Raw genomic sequence first — 20,654 nt, forward strand, 5'->3', positions numbered from 1 at the left:
TGTGGAAGTACTCAAAACGAGAGTGTTCTTCGTAGTTTTTTTATTGTCATTAATTGTTAAGAGCATTTTTTAATATTAGTACCTTATCAACAGGAGAAAAAACTGTGTACATCTAATTTTAATGACATTAACAGTTGCTGTAGGTTGGGGTAGAGGATAGGGGGATGCAGAAAGTACATAGAAGCAAACAAACATCAGGAATACTAGGAGAGGAAGGAGGGCTGAATACCACAATGGCAACAGAAAAAATACACCGTAACACTTTATCAAACAGATGCAACAATATTTGTTGAGTTTCCTTTTTTTAAGTTTGTTTATATGAAATGTATTTTTTTATGCATTTTCCCCCTTTATTTGCCCACCATAAATGTTTTACACAAAACAAACCTAGCGTCTAGAAGTGAACTGTAAGGACACAGGGTCCAGAGTTCCACAGCTGCTTCCTAAATTGAATATTTAAATAATAGTCATAGTTTCATTCACAATATTGTTCAGACAACTGCAAGCCCTCTTGAGTGCATTCTCAGCCTGCTCTAAGAGCCTTGGGTTGTTCATCAAACACTTAGGACTAAAAGATCTTATGGCCATCCAATGCCTACTGTAGCTAGCGTTAGTGAATGGATCGTGATCACAGCTTCTGTGAGCTTTCAGCTACATCAAAGTTTCTTTTGAACCGAGATTTGTGAGATGAGAATCACTGCAGCATCCTCTTAAACTTAACCAGGACTGGCAAACCAGCCTTCTAGAAGAAAAACTCCCAGAGAGAACTCTTGAGAGTAGCATTATTTAGTTCTCTGAAAGTAAAATATATTTTATAATCAGAAATATGTCATGTGTATCTGAGAATTGTATTATGGCATTGCCATTGCCATTGAGATTTTATGTTGGGACTCTTAATATGAAACTACCCTTCCCAGACTCACCTGCGTGTGAGGAGGATTCACGGGAGAGATGTGTGAGTGACAGAGAAGTGAAGTAATGGAGATGTAGCCTAATGTGTTGTGCTACTAAAGTATGTGCTGCTGCAACTTGGAATGATTCAACTCTAAAAAATATCTTGATTGTAACCTGACTCTTTATTATCGAAATCCACGGGCTCTCGGACAAGGTGATAGATAGTTAAGTAACATAGTTAGGGTACATTTAATACTCTAAGTAAAATAAACCCTGTTCGAGCCAGAATGGCCCATATGGGCAGGAGCCTAACTCCTGTTTCTGTAGTGTGAGGCAGCTTGATGTACAAGTACACCCCCTGGACAGGAAGCTAGTCTGCCACAGGGCCTTTAGTACTCTATTGCAGGCCTGAAAGATGCACGTCTTAACAATATCAGCACAGTTGTCTGAAGTCAACTTCAACAAGCATAACATACTAGTCAACTAATATCTACAAAAACATGAAGAAGTGTTCATATCTTTATCCAATGATTCAGTAAATAACTTACTCAAATCCTTTTATTTCAAATAGAAAATAGCCTCTTTCCGTAACTAGAATTGATACATGCTCATCATACCATTATCTAGTGCTTGCAGTAATGCAATTGTACAGGTATATGTTAAACTTAAAGGACTTGTCACTTTTTTAAAATAGTTTTTTGAAGAGATGTTGTTGCTGACAAAGAGCTGGCATATACATATATATACAGTACCAGTCAAAAGTTTGGACACACCAACTCATTTAAGTTAGAATTTTTTTTAAACTATTTTCTACATGTTAGAATATTAGTGAAGACATCAAAACTATGAAATAACACACATGGAATCACGTAGTAACCAAAACAGTGTTAAAAGCAAATCAGAATATATTTTAGATTTGAGATTCTTCAAAGTAGCCACCCTTTGCCTTAATGACAGCTTTGCACCCTCTTGGCATTCTCTCAACCAGATTAATCTGGAATGCTTTTCCAACAGTCTTGAAGGAGTTGCCACATATGCTGAGCACTTGTTGGCCACCTTTCCTTCACTCTGTGGTCCAACTCATCCCAAACCATCTCATCCTTCTTGGTCAAATTGCCCTTACACAGCATGGAGGTGTGTTTTGGGTCATTGTCCTGTTGAAAAACAAATGATAGTCCCACTAAGCACAGACCAGAGGGGATGGAGTATTGCTGCAGAATACTGTGGTAGCCATGCTGGTTAAGTGTGCCTTCAATTGTAAATAAATCACAGACAGTGTCACCAGAAAGCACCCCCACACTATCACACCTCCTCCTCCATGCTTTACGGTGGGAACCACACACATGGAGATCATCCGTTCACCTCATCCGTTCACCTCAATTGTAAATAAATCACAGTGTCACCAGCAAAGCACCCCCACACCATCACACCTCCTCCTCCATGCTTTACGGTGGGAACCACACACACATGGAGATCATCCGTTCACCTACTCAAACCAGATGGGATGGAGTATCGCTGCAGAATGCTGTGGTAGCCATGCTGGTTATGTGTGCCTTCAATTGTAAATAAATCACAGACAGTGTCACCAGCAAAGCACCCCCACACATCACACCTCCTCCTCCATGCTTTACGGTGGGAACCACACACATGGAGATCATCCGTTCACCTCATCCGTTCACCTCAATTGTAAATAAATCACTGACAGTGTCACCAGCAAAGTACCCCCACACCTCCTCCTCCATGCTTTACGGTGGGAACCACACACATGGAGATCATCCGTTCACCTACTGCCATGTCTCACAAAGACATGGCAGTTGGAACCAAAAATCTCAAATTTGGATTCATCAGGACAAAGGACAGATTTCCACAAGTCTAATGTTCATTGCTCATGTTTCTTGGCCCAATCAAGTTTTTTCTCTCTTTAATGGCGTCCTTTAGTAGAGGTTTCTCTAAAGCAATTCAACCATGAAGGCCTGATTCACACAGTCAACTCTGAACAGTAGATGTTGAGATGTATCATTAACTTGAACTCTGTGAAGCATTTATTTGGGCTGTAATTTCTGAAGCTGGTAACTCTAATGAACTCTGCAGCAGAGGTAACTCTGGGTCTTCCTTTCCTGTGGCGGTCCTCGTTAGAGCAAGTTTCATCATAGTGCTTGATGGTTTTTGCGACTGCACTTGACGAAACTTTCAAAGTTCTTGAAATCTTCCGGATTGACTGACCTTCATGTCTTAAAGTAATGATGGACTGTCATTTCTCTTAGCTTATTTGATCTGTTATTGACATAATATGGACTTGGTCTTTTGCCACCCCTGCCTTGTCACAACACAAACGCATTAAGAAGGAAAGAAATTCCACAAATTAGGCACACCTGTTAATTGGCACACCTGTTAATTGGCACACCTGTAAATTGAAATGCATTCCTGGTGACTACCTCATGAAGCTGGTTAAAATAATGCCAAATGTGTGCAAAGCTGTCATCTAGACAAAGAGTGGCTACTTTGAAGAATCTCAAATATAAAATACATTTTTGTAACACTTTCTTGGTTATATGGTTCTATATGTGTTATTTCAACATTTTGATGTCTTCACTATTATTCTACAATGTAGAAAATTGTTTAAAAAAAATCAAATGTAATGAATAGATGTGTCCAAACTTTTGACTGGTACTATATATATATATATATATATATATATAATATAGTTGTTTATATATTTATTATATATTGGATGTTGGACAAGCATGATTTGCCTCAAGGATGCTTGATGTATGGTGAATGTTGAGTCTGGCATCCATTCACTTTACTGAGAAAAACAAGACGTGTTGGCGAGTAGGCACGGGCATTGTATGGGCATGGCCACGTGACTTTCTACCTATGGCAAGAAAAAGCTGCTTCTAAGCACTGAACAGAGACCACCCCACCCTATACCTGGCCCTTACCCAGATTATTTTGTGCAAACAGCTAAAGCCGATTTGGGGTCAGTGCTTCGACACCATCTAACTATTTATATACCTATCTATCTATATGCAGCATAAAGAAATAAAAATACACCAAATACAGGTACTTGTAATGGAAATATCAAGAAAAATGGACCAAAAGTACTTTCTAAATAGTCTGTAGTTCCCTCAGGGTTGTTGTTTCTTCATTTATCTTGATGACATAGGGCAGGGTAGGCAGCTCCATCGGGCGGCGGATATGAGGCTGCTGCAGGATGGCAGTGTCTGAGTGTCTGGGCTGGGGTTGATGAGTAAGCAGGGTTGAGGAAGTCTGAGGGCTGGGACAGGGTGAGGGAGTCTAGGGTGGACTGGAGGTTTAGTGGGGCGAGGGTGTCTGGGATGGACTAGCAGGAAGAGTAGAGGCTGAGTGGAGGCAAAGGGAAGGTGTCCGGGGGGCTGAGCAGTCTACAGGCAGAGTGGACTAGAGGCAGAGTGGACTAGAGGCAGAGTGGACTAGAGGCAGAGTGGACTACAGGCAGAGTGGACTAGAGGCAGAGTGGACTAGAGGCAGAGTGGACTAGAAGCAGAGTGGGGTTGAGGCAGGGTGGGCTGTTCGGTACCCGAGGCTGGAGGTGGACTTGAAGGAAATTGAAGGCTGGGTGGAGGCTTGATGAGGGAGCCTGGGCTGGACTAGAGGAAAGTGAGGGAGTCCGAGGCTTGGGGTCAGGTTAAACTGGAAGCAAGTTGAGGGTGTCAGGAGTCTGGGATTAGTCGTCTGGAGGCAGGGGAAAGCGTCCGGGGCTGGGGTGGACTGGAGGGAGACTGTAGGCAGGGGGAAGGTGTTCAGGGCTGGGGTGGACTGGAAGGAGACTGTAGGCAGGGGGAAGGTGTTCAGGGCTGGGGTGGACTGGAAGGAGACTGTAGTCAGGGGGAAGGTGTTCAGGGCTGGGGTGAACTGGAAGGAGACTGTAGGCAGGGGGAAGGTGTTCAGGGCTGGGGTGGACTGGAGGGAGACTGTAGGCAGGGGGAAGGTGTTCAGGGCTGGGGTGGACTGGAGGGAGACTGTAGGCAGTGGGAAGGTGTTCGGGGCTGGGGTGGACTGGAAAGAGACTGTAGGCTGGGGGAAGGTGTTCAGGGCTGGGGTGGACTGGAGGGAGACTGTAGGCAGGGGGAAGGTGTTCGGGGCTGGGGTGGACTGGAAGGAGACTGTAGGCAGGGGGAAGGTGTTCAGGGCTGGGGTGGACTGGAAGGAGACTGTAGGCAGGGGGAAGGTGTTCAGGGCTGGGGTGGACTGGAAGGAGACTGTAGGCAGGGGGAAGGTGTTCAGGGCTGGGGTGGACTGGAGGGAGACTGTAGGCAGGGGGAAGGTGTTCAGGGCTGGGGTGGACTGGAGGGAGACTGTAGGCAGGGGGAAGGTGTTCAGGGCTGGGGTGTCCGGGTGCCTGGATATCTGGGCTGGGATTGACTGGAGGCAGGGTGGGGGTCAAAAGATCCAGGTAGAGATTGTCAAGGCTCTCACAAACCCTGCATGGTCAGGGCAGCGGTGACATCGTCAGCCAGAGTGGCTAGCTGTGGAGGCTCCAGCAAGTTGATGCTGTCGGAGGAGGACAGGTGGCTGTGGCGGTGGGGGGACAGCGTCCCTGACACACCCGTTCCCGGTGACTGGGTCATGATGATCTCCGCCCCGTGGTCCACCCGGGCCTTGGCCGTGTCACGGAACAACAGCTTGTGGCTCTCGATCTACAAGGAGTTAGCGTAATTGAGATAGACGGGAGGCACACACATAGGGATAAGCACAAACACACAGGTTGGGGATATGAACACACACACACAGGTTGGGGATATACACACACACACACACAGGTTGGGGATAAGCACAAACACACAGGTTGGGAATAGACACACAGATGCACACACACGTGAGGGATACCCACACAGATGTCATACGGAGGGTTCGAGTGGTGCTAACCTTGGAGGAGACTGTTTGAGACTGATGTCCGACTGATCAGTGTGCGTCCCAAATGGGACCTTATTGCCTTTATCGAGCACTACTTTTGACCAGAGCACATAGGGCCCTTTAAAGGAATAAGGTGCCATTTGGTGACAGTATGATGGGACTTACCATAATGAGGCCTCCACCAGGGGTGTGGTGTGCATTATCCAGGGAACCCACCTTGGGCTGGGCCTTGTCTTTGAAGTCCAGCTTCACATTTTCTATGCGCACGTTACCTCCCCCTAGTGGAGCAGATGGAGAGAGGGAGAAGGGGGGCAGAGGGAAGGGGAGAAAGACCCAAGAAGACAAGGGTAAGATGGTGAGAGAGAAAGAGAGAGGTGTTCCAATAAATCATCATACTTTATCATCAATAATTAGTCAAACCGATGAAAAGACAGACAAGACCCTTAGTCCTTATCAGGATTCCCATTAGCTGTTGCCATGATTATAGTCTTCCTGGGGTCCATACCCTGCCAATATATCACTTGATAATGTAATTGAAAAGGTGCTTCAGAAATAAATCATTACCTCTATGGGTTAACTAGGACACAGGGAAATTCAGACATTGTCATCCTACAAGACACATTGTATAGAGGAGACGGACCCATTTGTTGCCCTCTAGGTTACAGAGAGCTGGTAGTCCCATCCACCAAATTACCAGGTGTAAAACAAAACAAATTAAATCAAATTGTATTAAGTCACATGCGCCCGAATACAACAGGTGTACCTTACAGTGAAATGTTTACCTACGAGCCCCTAATCAACAAGGCAGTTAAAAAAATAAGAATAAGAAATGAAAGTAACAAGTAATTAAAGAGTAGCAGTAAAAAAAAATAACGAGATAATATACAGGGGGTACCGGTACAGAGTCAATGTGTGGGGGCACCGGTTAGTTGAGGTAATTGAGGTAATATGTACATGTAGGTAGAGTTATTAAAGTGACTATAAATAGATAACAACAGCGAGTAGCAGCGGTGTAAATAGTCTGGGTAGCCATTTGATTAGATGTTCAGGAGTCTTATGGCTTTGAGTAAAAGCGGTTTAGAAGCCTTTTGGACCTCGACTTGGCGCTCCTGACTAGGGTGGTCTTTGACTAGTCTCTGACATTTTTTAGGGCCTTCCTCTGACACCGCCTGGTATAGAGGTCCTGGATGGCAGGAAACTTTGCCCCAGTGATGTACTGGGCCGTACGCACTACCCTCTGTAGTGCCTTGCGGTCGGAGGCCAAGCAGTTGCCATACCAGGCAGTGATGCAACCAGTTAGGATGCTCTCGATGGTGCAGCTGTAGAACCTTTTGATGATCTGAGGACCTATGCAAATCTTTTCAGTCACCAGAGGGGGAATAGGTTTTGTCGTGCCCTATGCACGACTGTCTTGGTTTGCTTGGACCATGTTAGTTTGTTGGTGATGTGGACACCAAGGAACTTGACGTTCTCAACCTGCTCCCCTACAGCCCCGTCGATGAGAACGGAGCGTGATTGGTCCTCTTTTTCCTGTTGTCCACAATCATCTCCTTTGTCTTGAACAAAGGTCTCTGACCCCCTCCCTATAGGCTGTCTCGTTGTTCTCGGTGATTAGGCTCACCACTGTTGTCATCGGCAAACTTAATGATGGTGTTGGAGTTGTGCCTGGCCGTGCAGTCATGAGTGAACAGGGAGTACAGGAGGGGACTGCTAGGAAAGTGAACTGTGTTTCAGTTATATCAGGGGTGTATTTATTCTGCCTACTCTGTTGTAAAATGTTTGTTAAACAGAAGCAAACAGAACAAAACAGGGATAAACATAACATGATTTGTCAAATAGAAACTCTCGTTTGCAAATGTTGGACTATGATTACACACTAGATCATCTAGATGCAGACAAGAGTTTGCAAGGCGATATTGAACGTGTCACTAACATTTTCCTCTCGGCCTGTGTGCACCTACGCTGTAAACTTTCATTCATAGGCTAGGTTGTAACAACCTCATGATGGGTTTAGGGAAAATTTGATTATCATGTAGTAGCATAAACCTATCGATGTTACATTGAACTGGGTGAATGGAATATGAATGACAATCATCCATTATGCTGTAATAGAAATAAGGCCATGCTCATGAGAAAAAAAGAATCGTCCTGCCTTATCTTAAACGGCATTGACCACCACTGATTTCCTCAGTGAAAACAATGTACTGAGCAAATGTCAAATTGGCTTTTTACCAAATGACTGTATGACTGACCACGTATTCACCATGCACACCCTAAATGACAAACAAACAAACCAAAGCAAAGCAAAATCTTCTCTTGCTTTGTTGATTTCAAAAAATCTTTTGACTCGATTTGGCATGAGGGTCCGCTAAACAAATTGATGGAAAGCGGTGTTGGGGGAATGACATACGACATTATAAAATCCATGTACACAAACAACAAGTGTGCTGTTAAAATAGGCAAAAAGCACACATTTCTTTCCACAGAGCCCTGCCCTCTTTAACATATATATCAATGAATTTGCGAGGGCACTATAACAGTCTGTAGCACCCGGCTTCACCCTACTAGAATCTGAAGTCAAATGTCTACTGTTTGCTGATGATCTCATGCTTCTGTCCCCAACCAAGGAGGGCCTACAGAAGAACCTAGTACCTAGTCAGACCTGCGCCCTGACAGTAAATCTCAAAAATAAAATGGTGTTCCAAAAAACGTAAAGTTACCAGGACAACAAATACAAATTCCACCTAGACACCGTTGCCCTAGAGCACACAAAAAAACAACCTTCAACCTACATCAGCACTATAGGTAACTTACACAAAGCTGTGAACGATCTGAGAGTCAAGGCAAGAAGGGTCCTCTACGACATCAAAAGGAACATAAAATTCGACATCCCAATTAGGATCTGGCTAAAAATACTTGAATCAGTTAAATAACTCATTGCCCTTTATGGTTGTGAGGGCTGGGGTTCGTTCACCAACCAAGAATTCACAAAATGGATCAAACACCAATTTGAGACATGTACAACGTAAAACACCAAACAATGCACGCAGAGTAGAATTAGGCCAATACTCGCTAATTATCAAATTCCAGAAAATATCTGTTAAATTCTACAACCACCTAAAAGGAAGGTGGCGATTTCCAAACCTTCCATAACAAAGACTTCACTTAACCTAGAGAAGAGTCCCCTTAGCAAGCGGGTCCTGGGGCTCTGTTCACATACACAAACAGACCCTACAGAGTCCCAGGACAGCAACAGCAACACAATTAGACCCAACCAAATCCTGAGAAAACAAAAATATAATTACTTGACACATTGGAAAGAATTGATAAAAAAAACAGAGCAAACTGGAATGCTATTTGGCCCTAAACAGAGAGTACACAGTGGCAGAATACCTGACCACTGTGACTGACCCAACATGAAGGAAAGCTTTGACTATGTACAGACTCAGCGAGCATAGCCTTGCTATTGAGAGAGGCCGCTGTGGGCAGACATGGCTCTGAAGAAAAGACAGGCTATGTGCACACTGCCCACAAAATGAGGTGGAAACTGAGCTACACTTCCTAACCTCTTGCCAAATGTATTACCAATTAGAGACACATATTTCCCTCAGATTACACTGACCCACAAAGAATTTGAAAACAAATAGAACTTCAATAAACTCCCATAACTCTACCCACTTGTACATACTACCTCAACTAACCGGTGCCCCTGCACATTGACTCTGTCCCGGCACCCCCCTTTATACAGTATAATGTTATTTTTTAATGCTGCTCTTTATTTACTTGTTACTTTTATCTCTTATTCTTATCCATATTTTTTTGAAACTGCACTGTTGGTTAGGGGCTCGTAAGTAAGCATTTCACTGTAAGGTCTACTACACCTGTTGTATTCAGCGCATGTGACTAATAAAATTCGATTTTGATTTGATCAATTGGGTGAAATACCAGTGTGCATCACAGCAGCAAGATTTGTGACCTGTGGCCACAAGAAAAGGGCGACCAGTGAAGAACAAACATGATTGTAAATACAACCCATATGTATGTTGATTCATTTTCCCTTTTAAACTTTGAACTATTTTCACATCTTTATAACTCTGTACATAGCCATACCATGACATTTGAAATGTCTCTATTCCTTTGAAACGTTTGTGAGTGTAATGTTTACTTTACATGTTTATCTCACTTTTGTTTATTATCTATTCCACTTGCTTTGGCAATGTAAACATATCTTTCCCATGCCAATAAAGCCCCTTTGAATTGAATGTAGCAGTGTGAATGTATTATATTGAACATACTGATACTTATCATCAGTATGACCACCAGATGACGTTGTAGGACTCTGACACAGCAGTCAGTCACCACTCTCTCAGAGCAGGGGAGGATTTGTCCGCATCACACACTACACGTGATTTACTTACTGTACTTACGCATCCTAAATGGCACCATTTTCCTTATAGTGCACTATTTTTGACTACAGCCCATACCCATATGTCTCTGGACAAAAGTAGTGCATTATATAGAAAATAACCTCACACTCAACGTCAACAAAACAAAGTAGATGATTGTGGACTTCAGGAAACAGCAGAGGGAGCACCCCACTATCCACATCGACGGGACAGTAGTGGAGAAGGTAGTAAGTTTTAAGTCCCTTGGCGTACACATCACGGACAAACTGAATTGGTCCACCCACACAGACAGCGTGGTGAAGCAGACGCAGCAGCGCCTCTTCAACCTCAGGAGGCTTGTCACCAAAAGCACTCACAAACTTCTACAGATGCACAATCGAGAGCATCCTGTCGGGCTGTATCACCGCCTGGTACGGCAACTGCTCCGCCCACAACCGTAAGGCTCTCCAGAGGGTAGTGAGGTCTGCATAACGCATCACCGGGGGCAAACTACCTGCCCTCCAGGACGCCTACACCACCCGATGTCACAGGAAGGCCATAAAGATCATCAAGGACAACAACCACCCGAGCCACTGCCTGTTCGCCCCGCTATCATCCAGAAGGCGAGGTCAGTACAGGTGCATCAAAGCTGGGACCGAGAGACTGAAAAACAGCTTCTATCTCAAGGCCATCAGACTGTTAAACAGCCACCACTAACATTGAGTGGCTGCTGCCAACATACTGACTCAACGCCAGCCACTTTAATAATGGAAATTGATGTAAAAAAATGTATCACTAGCCACTTTAAACAATGCAACTTAATATAATGTTTATATACCCTACATTACTCGATATAGGTATTAGTGTTCCATTTGAGATGCATCCTATGATGCTCTATCACTCTTTCCCTTATCTACAGTCAGGTAGAAGTCTAATTCCTATACAAGCCCAACATGGTTCAAGTGCGTTGTAGATTGACTGTAGGTTCCCATATATCTCAACTGTCAGTGTGGGGTGACCCAGGTAGATAAGATCAATATTTTGTCCAACTTTATTGTCCAAGACAGAGAAATATGCCTTGGACATACAAGCACTGCTGCTCCCATATAAATTACTCATCACATAAATAATCAACAGAAACACATCACATACACCTATAATACTGGTACACAGGTAGAGCAGGTTGTTTACCTGGCCGGTGGCGAATGTTGTCCAGGGATCCACACTTGGAGGTCACATGACTCAGGTCAATCTTCTTGGTCTGGATCTGCACCTGTAGAGGAACACCTGGTCAGAGGTGCCTGGTTCTGGTGATCACCTGTTTACCCATTATCCTGTTTACCCATAGTGTCACCTGTTCAATCCACTTCAATCCGTGTAGATGTCTCTCATTCCCACAGGTGTTACTTAGCTAGTCAACTGGATACATAGATGGGTAGATCCAGTCATTTACATCAGAGACAAGAGTGTAGCAAAACCTAATATCTACTACAATATACTGAGTGTACAAAACGTTATCAATACCTTCCTAATTGTTGCACCCCCTTTTGCCCTCAGAACAGCCGAAATTCGTCAGGGCATGGACTACAAGGTGTCGAAAGCGTTCCATATTTTGTTTTGCCAATTCACCTTCTGAATGCACACATACACGATCCATGTCTCAATTGTCTCAAGGCTTAACAATCCTCCTTCAACCTGTTTCCTGCCCTTCATCTATACGGATTGAAGTGGATTGAACAGGTGACACTAATAAGGAATCATAGCTTTCACCTGGATTCACCTGGTCCGTCTGGAAAGAGCAGGTGTTGCTAATGTTTTGTACACTCAGTGTATATATTATTATCAGCCCAAGTCAAGCGCGGACTATTATCCGTTTGTAGTAAACGTCAGGTGCACATGAAGACAATTTACGACTACCCTCTCATTCTGTTATGAAGAGCTGTTGCCTTATGACAACCAACCCAACCGCAGTCAGGAATGAAAAAGATACATTTTACTTCTGGCTTTATCTGTGAAAACTGAGGCTGAAAAGACAAAGGTGCAGAATATTAGCCATAGAATATTAGCCAATATAAATGCACATCTGGAATTAGCCACAGGCAAAGACACAGAAGAGGTTATGCAGCAATTATGCACATAAGTGATATGAAGAGAGAGAGAAGGAAGGAAGGAAGGAAGGAAGGAAGGAAGGAAGGAAGGAAGGAAGGAAGGAAGGAAGGAAGGAAGGAAACCAACACCAACCAACATGCCAACAGGCACAACAGATACAGGGTGAGTGAATGAGTGAATGGGAAAGCAAGCACAACAGAAGCATACGCATCTGTCAATAAAACAGTGACAAATCAGAAGGGAAACATTAAGATGATTTAATAGAACATGACTACTGTGTGGTCTACCATCAATTGACCTGTTTTCTAATCTTGTACGTTCCATATAGGCTTGGGTTGCAATAGTACCTGATAGATACACGCTATACTAGAACCTGACCATGCAGAATGCTAGTGAACGTATTGAGAAAGAAGGAGCTGTGTTAGTGAAAACAATGGGTGTGAGTTGGCTGGCATCTGCATAACTAATCTACCCATCAATCTTTTCATTTTCACATTGTTTACACTAGCTAGCCCTTTCACCTCTAAGAAACAGAAATCACAGCTGTACAGGAGATAGGCTGGTCTCAGATCTGTTTGTGCTCTTTCCAACTCCATTGCTTTCACTGTCAAGTCAAACAGTCTGGGATGACAATTTCATAGAGGTGTCAATGCCAGGTAGAACCAGGTGAAAAGGTGAACACAGGTCACATCCTAAATGGCACCCTATTCCCTATATAGTGTCTTATGGGACCCGGTCAAAAGTAGTGCACTAAATAGGGAATAGGTTGTGATTCTTTGAGATGCTGTACATAGTCTGGGACCAGAATAGAAATCCTGGAGTCCCCAGTCCTGCATCTCCCTAGCACTCTAATGGGTGACTGTGTGAGAGAGATACCATAAAATGAGAGAGAGCGAGAGAGAGAGAGAGAGAGAGAGAGAGAGAGAGAAAAGGAGAGAGATAGAAAGGGGTACCATAACAAAGAAAGAGAGGAGGTATGTGTGTAAGAGAGCGCATACTACAACGAGAGAACAGGAATGTGTGTGTTGGGGGGGGGCTTACTATCCAAGTGGGTACTATCCAAGTGGGTACTGGAAATCCCCAAAAGTCCCCACAAGGATAGTCAAACAAGAACAGTTCTCTCTCGTGAGGAAATTTTCCAGTTCCCCATGATGACAAAGGCTATCTTTGGCTTAGAGGTTAGGTGTAGGTTTAGGGTTACAATTAGGGTTAGGGTAAGGCTAAGGGTTAGGGGTTATGGAAAATAGGATTTTGAATGGGAATCAATTTTAGGTCCCCACGAGAATAGTAAAACATATGCTGTGTGTGTTTGTGAGAGAGGGATCAAATCAAATCAAATTTATTTATATAGCCCTTCGTACATCAGCTGATATCTCAAAGTGCTGTACAGAAACCCAGCCTAAAACCCCAAACAGCAAGCAATGCAGGTGTAGAAGCACGGTGGCTAGGAAAAACTCCCTAGAAAGGCCAAAACCTAGGAAGAAACCTAGAGAGGAACCAGGCTATGTGGGGTGGCCAGTCCTCTTCTGGCTGTGCCGGGTGGAGATTATAACAGAACATGGCCAAGATGTTCAAATGTTCATAAATGACCAGCATGGTCGAATAATAATAAGGCAGAACAGTTGAAACTGGAGCAGCAGCACAGTCAGGTGGACTGGGGACAGCAAGGAGTCATCATGTCAGGTATTCCTGGGGCATGGTCCTAGGGCTCAGGTCAGTTGAAACTGGAGGATGGATGGAGGAGAGACACCAAGTGTATTAGGAGTAAAAGACTCACGTTTCCGCCTCCTGCAAAGTACTGTTTCAAATTAGCTGACATCAGACACAGCCCCTCTTACTTCCCCATGGCTAGTATGGTCATTACATCTTTACAGTTAGAAGATATCAGCCAAGAGAGACCCGTTTGTCTCTCACTGACGGCCATGACACTTTGTGTTTGCTTTCTTTATGTAACCAATGGTGACCTTTGAGCCTTGTGTCTACAGCTGAGCTAGTCTGATCCTCAGGGAAAGCTAGCTAGTGTAAACATACTGTAGATATACAGTACAATGAATAGAATAGGAAAAGAGCCCCTGAGAGCACAGCAATTGACTTAAATGGGGATGGATCCGTTCTAGTGAATCTAATTCTATGCGTGTAAAGTAACATCCCCTGACATGCTGTATGTACTGTATGCCTGTCAGCAGGAAGACAAGGTGCTGAATCTGCCACGATTACTCAGACTGTCTGTTCCAAACAGAGACTGTGCAACCCAAATGGCACCATATTCCCTATGTAGTACACTACTTTTGACCAGAGCCTTATGGGTCCTGGTCAGATGTAGTGTACTATTTAGGGAATAGGGTGATGTTTGGGATGCATAAAAAATGGCTAAGGCACAGGATTTCTTTCTAAAACAGTCACAGTTTTTGGGCCGGGCCAGGCCTGCTATAGCTGTAAGGAGACAAGGCAAGTTTGATTGCGACACAAACATGAAATTGCAGGATTGGTCGGGCTGCGGAGTACAAAACATCTTAAGACATTTACAACATTCATAACATGTCTCACGCTTGACATGCAGCGAGTGGGGAAGAGAACCGAAAGGAAAGTCAGAGGCCAGCAGATTGTCAAGAGAAGAAGAGAAACAGTGAGCAGTGGATTGAAGAGGAGTGAAAGAAAGAAAGAAAAAGTTAGAGAGAGCAGAGGAAGAAGAGAGAGATAGGCAACGGGGTAATCTGGTTGGCGGTCACAGCTGGAGCCTCATAGAAACAGCAAACAAGTAGAACACATTTTTCCTCCTGTTGCATTACTCTCACCACAATACAAACATTTGGATATATCCTCTCGTGTTGTACTTCTCTATATACCACGTATGCTTACAACACACATCCTTATGCATATGCATAGTCTCTACAGGCCTACGCCACTTTAAGGCCAATACTGTGAAGTTGTAATACTTCTCTAGGTTTGAATATTCCATATTGCGTTCCATCTCATAACAGGTACAGCGAGGTACAAATGATTGTTGGATTCGGAGCACAAGTACGTGGACTCTGCATGGAAGATTGATGCACAAGTGTTGATGATACTGCATCAACACCCTCATTGTTGCATATATATCCATCACTAGAGTGGGTATATATTACAAATGAATGACGAACAAGAAGTGGAGACTTCAGTTTTGATCATCAGGCTGTTCAGATAAGATACTGAACCATACAGGGCAAAGTGCTCAGGAAAGGGATTCAGTGATTTGTGTAGTTTTAGTCTTATGCACATAACAATGGAACTGTACTCCCATGACAGTAGCTAGCTAGCTAGTAGTAGCTAGACAGTAGCTAGATAGATACAGTAGCTAGATAGATACAGTTTGCTCTTTAAGGGAGAGACCAGGAGAGATCATCTATAAAGTATTTTTTGTTGTCGTACCCCAGTAAGACTAGCTGTCTCTATTGGCGTCGGCTAATGGTGATACTAATAAAAGTTCAAATCAATGTGGAGGACCGAGGACCAGATTGAGCATGTAGGCAGATCTAAGACTGTGGGCTGGGGTTGGAGAGAAGGATAGGAGCAGGGGTGGAGGCAGGGTTTGAATTATACAATGACTTGATATTACAATTTTCTTGATATTTAAATTATTATGGTGGGGACCCTGATTTATTAAGGGGCTGCCCAGTCTCCCCCCACACCCCTCTAATTGGAATACTGGCTGAGGGTGGAGGTGCCCCTGTACGGACGTGTGCTAGAGGGGGACACAGTCCACTCATCTCCCAATAGAGGGACAGAAAATGAGGCCTAGTACATACTCAGGTTGTACAACTGATGCACTAGGCAGTATGGCAGTTTGCATAATCGTTGTGTGGTTGGTTGCAGATTTCTGGGAACTTTCCCCAAATTCCAGGAAAGTTTTGGAACATTACCTGAATTTTGCAATTCTGACCAGGGGTGTCTCCATCAGTGCATCAGTTGTACAATCTGAGTTTGGACTAACTAGGCCAGAGAGAGGAGAAGGGAGAGTGGGAGCAGAACGGTAGGTACAGGTACATACATTGCCTCCACGAGGAGAATGCTTCATGTTATCCTTGGATCCACATTTTGACTGTATGTGACTGAAGTCCAGCTTCTTGTTTAAAATCTGAATCTAGAGGAAATACAGAGATTTAATGTGGCTATTTAGGTGGGGATGAGGATGGACGCTTAGCTTATTCTATGTTATGAAAGAGATGTTTAGCTACAACATGAAGAGAACAGATATGTATGAAGGCAGGACAACTGCTGATGATGATCAGAGGAGTGCTGAATGGAGATTCAATAGAGGGTTACATGTTTTATAGCAGGGATCATCAACTAGATTCAGACGCAAATTGACCACAAGAAGCCAAATGAGATACAGTATAATAAAAACATAATCATTTCAAACCTTGCTTACATTTGTATACGATCACATACAGTATGTCTATCCATATGCATGGGAATCGTTTGGAACAGATTCCAAAAATGTAAATCAATTGGAGCTGATTTGCTGATGTTTTTACAGTATTTTATGCCCCCCCCCTGCATTATAGTGATGATATGTCAGTAGATACAGCATGTAGATGGAGTTCATGACCCTTTCTATCATTCCATATAGGGGTGGTAGAAGAGAGCATTAGCCCTTTGATCAAGATTTGGCATGTGTTTGTATCTTGTGTGTGACAGAGTGTGTGTGAGGGGATAAGAGGGGCTTGGTATACGGAGGTACTGTATACCAGTGGGTCGTTGGCTGGCATGTGGGCCCATGTCACACTGTGTGCAGCAGACAGACATAAGATGAGAGAGACCATGCGTAGGAGCGATCTCCATATCAAATCAAATCACATTTTATTTGTCACATGCGCCGAACACAACATCTGTAGACCTTACAGTGAAATGCTCACTTACAAGCCCTTAACCAACAATGCAGTTTAAAAAAAAATCATATTTAAAAAACAAAACAAAAAACAAATAACTAAAGAGCAGCGATAAAATAACAATAGTGAGGCTATATACAGGGGGTACCGGTACAGAGGGAGTCACTGTACTGTATATGGGATACTGTAGGTCTGCTACTGGTACTGGCTTGATTGGAAGTACTGTATAGGTTCTGCTATGCTACATGACTGTATATGTATCAGGCTCTACTGAAGTATCCTGTAAGTGTGCATCCCAAATGGCACTCTATACCCTATATAGTGCACTACGTTTGACCAGGGTCCATAAGGCTCCATATAGTGCATTACTTTGACCAGGGTCCAAAGTAGTGCACTATATAGGGAACAAGGTGCCATTTGGGACATAGCCTAAGTGTGTAGACCAGGGATGGGCAACTTTAATGGGGGTGGGGGCCACAAAAAATCTGAACTCATCATGAGGGGCTGAAGTGGCTCGCGGGTCTGTGTATCCACATCCCATACCAACCCTGGTGTAAACCTACATGGAAAGTGGGAACAGTGTCTACATGTGGTGGAGATAACTAGAGCCAGGAAGGGGTGGCAGGTTGACAGACAGAAGTCATTGGTGCTCTCTAGAAGGTCTGAATCCCCATAACAACAGTTCTGTGAAAAGGGATGGAGTCCTGACAGAGTAATGGGTCTCTGTAATGAATGATGAGAATGGTGACATAAACACTCTCCAAGGCCGAAGAGGTGGGAGACCTTGGTTGCGTCCAAAATGGAACCCTATTCCCTATATAGTGCACTACTTTTGACCTGGGCCCATAGCGCTCTGGTCAAAACTACTGCCCTACCTTTCCAAAGAACATACTGAATAAAGATGGAAGGCTGCAGGATCCACAACCCTGAGAAAGGCTTATAAACTGTAGCTTAGTACTAAAGAGGAACAGACATTGTATGATGCACAACCCTGAGAAATACTTATACATTATAGCAGTGGTCACCAACCCGTCGATCGCTATCAACTGGTCGATCTCCATTGACTGGTCGATCTCCAAGATATTCCTAGTTGATCGCCAAACATTTCTGTAAAAACCCAACGATGAAGCCTTGCATTCCTATTTTTTAAAATTTGTCTTGTGCTGTTAGAGGTAGGTGCAACCAATTCAGCCTCCCTCGCTGGGTAGGCAAAGTGTTCCCATTTTGAACCATTACATGTGTCTGAAGGTACAAACTCTGCCTTCCCGGCGGGCCCGGATAGCAAATCAAGTGCACTATAGGCCTACCACTGGCCAATCAGATGTCTCGGATTACTGTGTCTGCAGTAACGTCGCAGGCACAAAAGAAAGCTACAGCAAAGTTAATACAATGAGATTTCAAAACGTTTAAAACCATGACCAGAGAGAGACTGTCAACTAATACAGCAAAGAGATGCTGCTTTTATGAGTGAGTTCATGTTTAAGTTCTTAGTCAGCTGTCATGCCCTGACCTTAGTTATCTATGTTTTATGTATTATTTTAGTCAGGTCAGGGTGTGACGAGGGTGGGTATGTGTGTTTTTTGTCTTGTCTAGGGGTTTTACTATATCTATGGGTTTTTTGTATGTATCTGTAGGTCTATGGTGGCCTGAATTGGTTCCCAATCAGAGACAGCTGTTTACCGTTGTCTCTGATTGGGGATCCTATTTAGGTTGCCATTTCCATTTATTTTTTTTGGGTTATTGTCTATGTATAGTTGCCTGTGTCAGCACTCGGTTTAAATAGCTTCACGTTCGTTTTGTTTAGTGTTTATTCGTTAATTAAATATAATGTATTCATATCACACTGCGCCTTGGTCTCCTCGTTATGACGAACGTGACATCAGCACTGTCAACACCTTTTATTCAAACTTTTCTAAACCATAAAATGTGCGTTCTTCCTACTTCCACTTGCGCTACAACCAGCACTGCAGCTGTAATGATAGGCTTGCACTATTATAATTAGCAGCTTGGGTCTTTTGTAATATTGAGAAGTACTTTTTCTGTTAATAGGAAAAACAACATGAATTTGTGCATGAGGCAGAAATAATGCAGTGCACCTCGAGTTTTGTCATCAGCTGGAAGACGGTGTCAGTGGAGGAAAGGGAGAGCGGAAGGATGTTGAGAGCTGCTCTCTTCCTCCATTGAGACCTTAAAAGCCCAGTAAAATAAAATGATTTAAAAAGGGATCTATTATCGGTGTGTTCATATTATAGTCTGCCTCATATTTTGAAATACATTTTTTTTTAAATGGTCCTAACATTGGCAGGGCGATTCAACCAACGCCAATATGCGGTGATAATATATTGGGCCTATAGCCTACTGCATAAACCTCATTGCTATAGCACTGTTTTAATAGGTTCATGTAGCATAGGCTTACACTTCAGTCATGTTAAAACAAATCTGAGTGGTAGATCTCGACTTGCATTTTGACTCAAAGTGATCTTGAATCAGAGAAGGTTGGTGACCACTGCACTATATCTTCCTACTAAAGACGCACAATGTATGAGACATTCAGCAGCAATGGCCACACAAAGACAACTGACTCCCTCACACAAGACGACACACTTGAGATAAGATGGACAACACATCAGCAGACAGGAGAAAGCCCATAGCCAGTGTTGGCGCTTAAAGATGTTCAAGTGCTGAAGGTAGACCAGTTTGTAATAACATCTGAGAGACATTCAGCCTGTAAGAACCACACAGACAGAACATGAGGTGATACCAGGTGAATGAAAGCTAACCAGAAAGTTGTGTTGTCTGGTAAAATATCTACAGATTTCTCTCTGTTACCTGGATAAGAATCAAAGTCAAACTAAAACAGTAGCCAACACCAGTTCAGGCAACAAAGAAGGAAATCAAAACTAAAGTGTTTACCTTAATCTATCCTAGCTTCATAGACAGTGAATGTGTAAGAAGAAATATTCTATACAATTAATGACATTAAGACTAAGACATTATACTAAGACCAGAAACCCCCAACTCATCCTCCTTCCCCATTCTACCTCTATTCCAGTAACTGTATGGTCATTTTCAAAATTATTAATCAGCTTCTCGAACACTTTACTCACTTACGGGCACAAATAGAGGAGTTTCTAAGTGGCTGTCTAGGGTTGTGCTACTGAGACTCCTAACAGATTTATCATAACACTGACAAAACACTCCAACCATTTCCCAGCCATCGAGTCAAAAGAGCCGAAGCAAACACCATTGCATCAAAGGGAGGATTAATATTTAACGCAGAATCAGGCACAGATTGTGTCCAAAATGGCACCCTATTCCCTATATTGCACTACTTTTGACCATGGCCCATAAGCTCTGCTCAAACACAGTGCAGTTTATAGGGAATAGAGTGTCCTTTTGGATGCAGACACTGAGAGGTTGGGAAATGGCAGCATAGCAGCCTTGACAACCCCGTGCCCAGACAGTCACCTCAGGTTGTTGTCACTTCCGGTTGGAACCCCTA

General features: G+C 43.5%; 1 protein-coding gene across 1 annotated transcript in view; it reads right to left on the bottom strand.

The window, feature by feature from the left end:
- Positions 1 to 4,961: 4,961 nt before the first annotated feature.
- Positions 4,962 to 20,654, bottom strand: part of LOC139401370 (microtubule-associated protein 2) — an 88,576-nt gene continuing 72,883 nt past the window's right edge. Inside the window, exons 16-18 of the mRNA XM_071145672.1 lie at positions 11,367 to 11,448; positions 5,956 to 6,068; positions 4,962 to 5,573 (exon numbers count right to left, since the gene is read on the bottom strand). Coding sequence (XP_071001773.1) covers positions 5,349 to 5,573; positions 5,956 to 6,068; positions 11,367 to 11,448 — 420 coding nt within the window. The 3' untranslated portion in view covers positions 4,962 to 5,348. The remainder of the gene's footprint in view (positions 5,574 to 5,955; positions 6,069 to 11,366; positions 11,449 to 20,654) is intronic.

The sequence above is a fragment of the Oncorhynchus clarkii genome, chromosome 3, assembly GCF_045791955.1.
Source record: "Oncorhynchus clarkii lewisi isolate Uvic-CL-2024 chromosome 3, UVic_Ocla_1.0, whole genome shotgun sequence".
NCBI classification, from domain to species: domain Eukaryota; kingdom Metazoa; phylum Chordata; class Actinopteri; order Salmoniformes; family Salmonidae; genus Oncorhynchus; species Oncorhynchus clarkii.